This window comes from Saccostrea cucullata, unplaced genomic scaffold (assembly GCF_032062105.1).
Source record: "Saccostrea cucullata isolate Sc308-1 unplaced genomic scaffold, CSIRO_AGI_Scuc_v1 ctg4652, whole genome shotgun sequence".
Classification (NCBI taxonomy): Eukaryota; Metazoa; Mollusca; class Bivalvia; order Ostreida; family Ostreidae; genus Saccostrea; species Saccostrea cuccullata.
The window spans coordinates 21,576-28,491 of record NW_026934822.1 but is presented as its reverse complement, the minus strand read 5'-3'; the positions used below and the strand labels follow the sequence as shown (position 1 = coordinate 28,491).

Below are 6,916 nucleotides of genomic sequence, written 5' to 3'. Positions count from 1 at the left end.
TCATGTTATTTCTTTAAGAAATTAAATTACAATTGGATGGAATGAGAAATATTGTATTAGCATTTAGATTTAACTGAATAAAAAGGGTTTTTTCCCGATGAATTCTTGAAAATGGAAGACATTTTATTTTCATAGTAGGACAGATGTGGTTATCTTCAGTCTCGTTCCTATTTTTGTTGATTTGACAGGAATGATAAAAACCTCGAAATAATTTGTTGGAATATACTTGATTAACCATTCCAATGGCATAATAAATCAAATTTTGTGTCAATTTTCTGTTCGTACCCGATCTCAAAAACGCCAATGCTTGATGAAATGCAGTTAAATGGAATAGAAAGAAGATAATTAACTATGTAGCTGCGGAAGGATTTTTCTTCCTTGCATACAAACAAAATGAACAGGCTTTAAAAATCCTCGCAATTTGTCATGCGTTATTAGATTTTTAAGTTTAATATTATTTTAGTCAAATCTTGATAAATTATTTGTGTAAGAATTTTGTTCCTTTCATACTTTTCACATATTTTTTGGTAAATCCTATACTAAACATTGTAAAACCAATCTCAAGTTTCAGCCTTTGTTTGAGGCCATTTCGTAGTCTCCATTAGGTATATCAACGCTACATCAACCATTGAGATATATACTGAAAGGAAAAACAAACGCATTACAGATGCATGAATTTTGAAGTGAATTAAATTGATTTTTTTTCCGTTTTAATTTTTTCAGCAATCCTATCTAATTTTTAAAATAATCTTTATTGAAAATGTAACCAAAACCCCATTTGATTTTCACTCATAAGAATGATATGGAGATAACGAACAGTATTCAATATCAAAGTCTTAAAACAATATACATTTATTGCATGATAGTGAGGGAACTATGAAGACTTATTCAGCCAAGAAAAATCATATTCCCCGAGGGCCTCGTCCATTTAAAATGATGTATAATAATACAAAACAGGAGCAGGGCAAACACGGACCTCCGAAACATCAGTAGTGGGATCAGATGCCATGGAGAAATGAGCATCCCCCGCTGACCGGTCACACACGCCGTGTGCTTATTGTCATGATCGTGAAATAACGGAAAAATCCATCGTCAATTCAGTGTATAAATAATGGACTAACAATGGGTATGAAAAACGTCAGTCAGCATTTGACTCAATGATAAATATTATTTGCTGACAAGGTCATTGTATCGACCATAGAACTTACGAAATGATGAAGTTAAAAGAGACATGATATTCTTGTTTCATCAACTTGTTTGTCAATAATTTACCTCGTTTAAGAAATTGTTAATACGTAGAGCATGCTCCTGCGTATCGAATTAACTGAGATATATACACTCCGTATGCAGGTGATGAAGGTATATTGCTGCATAAGTAAGGGAAGTTGACAATAGAAAAATTTAAGTCATCACGTTTATCCTATAGCGTTTCTCATACTAATTGTTAGTCCATTATTTATACACTGAATTGACGACGGATTTTTCTGTTATTTCCTGATCATGACAAGGAGCCAACGGTGGATGAGACCGGTCAGCAGGGGATGCTCACTCCTCCATGGCACCTGATCCCATCTCTGATATTTTGAAGGTTCGTGTTTGCTCTGCTCCTATTTTAAATTGTTTTATGGACTTTGAGATAGAAATACTGTTCGTTATCTCCATATTTTTCTTATACATGTTCAAAGATTATAAATTGTTGAAGCACAATTTGTTTTTATCTTTACAATCAGCAACAAAATATCATAACATTTTGATAAGTTATTACACAAATAGGATCTATAATAGGATTTCTACATTGTTTTTTTTTCAACCGAAAGGGGGAATATTCTGAAAAGCAATATATAAAAATATTCAGAACAATATTCTTAAAAAATTGCAAGCATTTAATTTTCGACCAAACAATTTCGTTTATGACTTGAAGTGCTAGCTAGACCATATATGTTTCCTATTTCGAAGAAAATCTTGAATTGATCTCGAAGGAGTGTACTTAATCAGGCGACAATCAAATAAGCAGCCTTGAACAGCATAATGGATTTAATCTTTCTTTATTGATAACATTTAAAAAACAAACAAACAAACAAAAAAAAAAAATGAATGAATCAAAAATGATTATCCACAAATTTTGCAATGAAATGTTATCATAGATACCAATTGCGCTCCGTTATTAGCAGACATATCCTTATATTCAGATGAAGCAGGATTTGTGCAAAATCTAATGCATGAAAAGAAGGAAACACTTGCCGTGGCTTTCAACTCGACATTTAGATACATCGACGAAGCATTGTCAATTAACAATGATCATTTCCATCCCTACGTCGATACAATATATTCTGTTTAGCTTTAGGGGTGGGACGATATACCGATACACCGATACATATCGATATTTTCCTCTAAGATACGGTTTACGATACAAGCATTCAAATATCGGTACGAAACGATACACGAACGACCTATCCAAAATTGAAAATGAAAGTACATGTCCTTGGAAAATGGCGGCTTGTACGAAGCGAAAAGTTGATGTTGATTATTGAAAACACACTTTAGAACTAATAAGTGGTTGTTTAGGGGTAAAATGTTTCCATTTTTAAGCAGCTTCGGAAGATTTGACGAAAAAAGTGCAGTATATAATGCGTGCTATACACAGAAAGGATCGTTTCCAGAGCATATGATATTATTAATTGTTAGTCCATCTCGTATTTTTTTTTTTGGTAATCTCAGCTTTGCTACAGACTTTCAGCAATTAATAAAAATGTAAATGTGATGTTTTTAAATGAATTTTAGTCCGTGTTCTCTGATGAACTACACAACTATTTGTAAACAACTTCTTAAAAGTAATTTGTTAATAATAAATATGTACATGTATTATTGTTTTTGTAAAGTTTTATTGAATGATTTTGATGAACTTCAAGTATTAATTTCAAAGCACACATGATTTGAAATAGAATAATTTGTTGATTTAATGTCAAAGCAAAAAAAAAAAAAAAAAAAAAAAGAGAGAAGAAAAGAAATAAAATACTAATTATTTTGAATAGTTTTACATGATGTTGACTTTTAAAATGACAAGACACATATGATTGAAATAAAATACTAATTTTTAAAAATAGTTTTATAATTTATCAAAATATCGAGATACGTATCGTATCGTGCCAATATATCGAGATACTTATCGTATCGCAAGATCTGTGTATCGTCCCACCCCTAGTTAGCTTGAGATAAAAGATATCACAGAGTCTGACACATCTGTTTCATACTTTGATATTTTACTTGAAAAAGACGTTAATGGTAACCTAACAACCAAGCTATAGTATAAACGTGATGACTTTAACTTTTCTATCGTCAACTTCCCTTACTTATGCAACATTATACCTTCATCACCTGCATGCGGAGTGTATATATCCCAGTTGATTCGATACGCCAGAGCTTGCTCTACGTATGAACCATCTCTAAAACTAGGTAAATTATTAACAGGTAAGTACCAGTAGATGAAACAGGACTATCAACAGTCTCGTTTAAATCAATATTTCGAAAAATTCTATGGTCGATACAATGACCTTGTCAGATAAAATAAAATTATCATTGAGACAAATGCTGACTTACTTTTTTCATACTTATTGTTAGTCCATTATTTATACACTTAATTGACGACAGATTTTCCCGTTATTTCCCTATCATGACAATGAGCAAACGTCGGGTATGACCGATCAGCAGGGGATCTCACTCCTCTATGGCACCTGATCCCACCTCTGATGTTTCGGAGGTCAGTGTTTGCTCTGCTCCTATTTTGTATTAAGTTATGGACTTTGATATTAAATACTTTTCGTTCTGTCCATATCCTCCATCCATTTTTATCATGAAGTTTCACAAAAAGAAGAGTCTTAATTGACTAGAACACTAAGCCTCTTTATTTCTCAGTATATATTTTAATGAATTTTAGGATAAGTTAGAATAAGATTTTTAAAGTTAATGTTATGTGAATAATCAGAATGAAATATAAGGGTTTTTTTTTTATTTAAATATCATCATTGAATAACGAATAAAAAAAATCTCCTATCCTCAAACAAGACGTATTATATAAAAAGATTATTTTCGGAGTTTTAATTGTCTGAAATTACGTCACGTGATATTTCTCCTTCTGTGATATCGATGCAAACGCGCGTCCGTGGAAAATGATATCGCATGACACGCCGTTTGGTTGCACCAAAGTTGCGTAGTACGTGACGTCATAATATAAGAAGCGTGAATTTACCAATTGAGACGTTATGACAGCCAAGTCTGTTTTGTTAGGACTGTGTCAGTGCATTCACTTTGAGTGATTATATAATATATCTATTATGACTTTCAGTGAACGAATAATATGTGGTTATAAGGACTCATGGCAATTGATATTGACCTCAGACACAGAAAATGATAGCGACCTTGCAGGCTCGGTCGCTATCACTTTCTATATCTTCGGTCATTATCAATTGCCATGAGTCCTTATACATGTTACCACATATCGACCTACACTGAAGACATAATTGCATAATATCGAACAGAAGATAACATGTTTTTCTATTATTTTATGATAACATAATATGAAAAGCTGTGTATTATTCTAATATTGATTTGAAAAGAATGTGCATGTAAAATTATTCATACTAAATATTTTTATTATTTCGTTATAAAATTTCAGTTGATGGAATTTCTGATGACGTTTTTGTACCCCTCAACACTATGGCAACATTAAGATTTAGCACGCAGTGTAAAATACGGCAGTGTTTTCAGTGCCATAGAGAAACAGAATTCTACTGTAAAACTTGTGAACAGAACCTATGTCGACAGTGTAAAGAATCACATTCTCAAAATTCTGATACAAAATATCATAAATTGGTTTTCTACATTACCTACCGTGGTGAAGAGAGCTTTACTATACGATGTAAAGTACGACAGTGTTTTCAATGCCAAGGGGACACAGAGTTCTACTGTAACACTTGTAAACATGACCTGTGTCTACAGTGTAAAGAGACACATGTAACTGACCTAGAGACCATATATCATAATGTTGTGATTTACCGTGAGAAATATGAAAACGTTTCAAAACAAGAAATTTGTAAAACACATTCAACAGGAATATATGAAATGTTCTGTCTCGTATGTAAACTTCCAATCTGTTTCGAATGTAAAGGACACAAAAAGCACAAAACATTAGATATTAGATCAATATATAAAAGAAACCGTCAACAAACCAAAGAAATCATTCACAATATCAGAAGTGAGACCCTTTATAACAGCAATTACCTCCTTGGTGGAATAAAAAATGACATAAAAACGTGTTTTGAGGAAATTGCCTACCTTCAGTCAGTGACGTCAAAAAAAGCCCAGAATCTTAAAAAGGACATTGACACAGTATTATATAATATTTTATATAAAATGACTAATAGATTACCGGATCAGCAAAGAAAAACAAAGAGACGCCTTACGAAAATAGAAAACTATGAACACATATTTGAACATTCAGCATATAGTCCGATACAGTTTCTCTTTTTCCTAAAACGAAACCGTGTCTCCAATTTGATGAACACTCTTGAACTTACAAAACATGCCCTACTCTCCCAGACTGAAGAAACCAAAATGGATGATGTGAATGAATTAGGTGAAATTCAAATCATAGAAACTGGAAAAAGACAAGTAAGCAATGAATGTCTTCTGAAACAGATGTCAAAACCCCTGGCACACAGATCACTCAAAATAATTGGTATAGGTCATGTAAGTCATATTTCCTTTGTGTCATACGGTCGTGTCTGGATCAATGATTGCTGGGAGGACACCCTCTTATTGACAAACACAGCAGGTGATAGACTGTATCACATAACAGATCAAAATATTTTTTCTGGAGTACACACGGTAAACACTTCCAGTGATCTTATATATATAGATAAGTATGATAATATAAATAAACTATCTAAGGACTACAGAAAGAAGTCAATACTGATAAAGAAAACAACACCATGGGAACCACGTTGTATCTACTGCTCTCCCTCTAACGGAGATCTGCTGGTCGGGATGTATAAATATACAGACACAGATGAAGGCAAAGTAGTACGGTATAACTCAACGGGAAAACACATACAAAAAATAAAATACAAAATCTCAGATCAGATACCGAACTTGATCACGAAGGTGCACAACCGAACACATTTGAATCTCTATAGTAAACCGATCTACATCACAGAAAATCGCAATGGAGATGTCATTGTTTCTGACATACTTCGCAGTGCTTTAGTGGTGACAGAGCATGGAGGACGTTATCGCTTCTCCTACAAAGGACCTCCATCAAAATCACGACTAGAGCCACTAGGAATCTGTACAGACGCATTGTTAAACATCCTGGTGTGTGATGCTAACAACCACACAGTACAGATGATTGACAAAGATGGTAATTTCTTGTCACTGTTACTGACACAAGACCAAGGGATATACTATCCGGGGAGCCTAAGTTATGATTACAAAGCTCATCTTCTCTGGGTCGGAACTAGAGTCAACAACAGAGTGCGTATATACAGATACATTGAGAGGCAGAGCTAGATGACAGGTCATATAACTGTCATATTAGATATATGTAAACAAAATTCAGACATACGCAGGATATAATTACAATTATATTTAATTATAATTATAGATCTGTTTACTCCATCTTATACAATTTTGAGGAGCAAAAGTAAGATAAAAGTATAGAAATCCTTTCAAAGAGTTGTCCACTTTCGCCCACAAATTTTATTTTTTCAAATGCTTCATAATTTTACATTCTATTCATATCTATTCACATACATGTATACTAATAAACATACTATCATCGTCTGTATTCATGTTCGTGGACCCAAGGTAAGTTCAATTAAAAAATTAATCAATTTTGAGCTCATTTATGTATATTTTGAGA

The 6,916-nt window shown here is 33.0% G+C and overlaps 1 protein-coding gene across 1 annotated transcript; it reads left to right on the top strand.

The window, feature by feature from the left end:
• Positions 1 to 4,713: 4,713 nt before the first annotated feature.
• On the top strand, positions 4,714 to 6,564 carry LOC134241409 (uncharacterized). The gene has a single exon (XM_062723464.1). It carries the CDS (start codon positions 4,714 to 4,716, stop codon positions 6,562 to 6,564), a length of 1,851 nt encoding a protein of 616 aa, XP_062579448.1.
• The last annotated feature ends 352 nt before the right edge of the window (positions 6,565 to 6,916 follow it).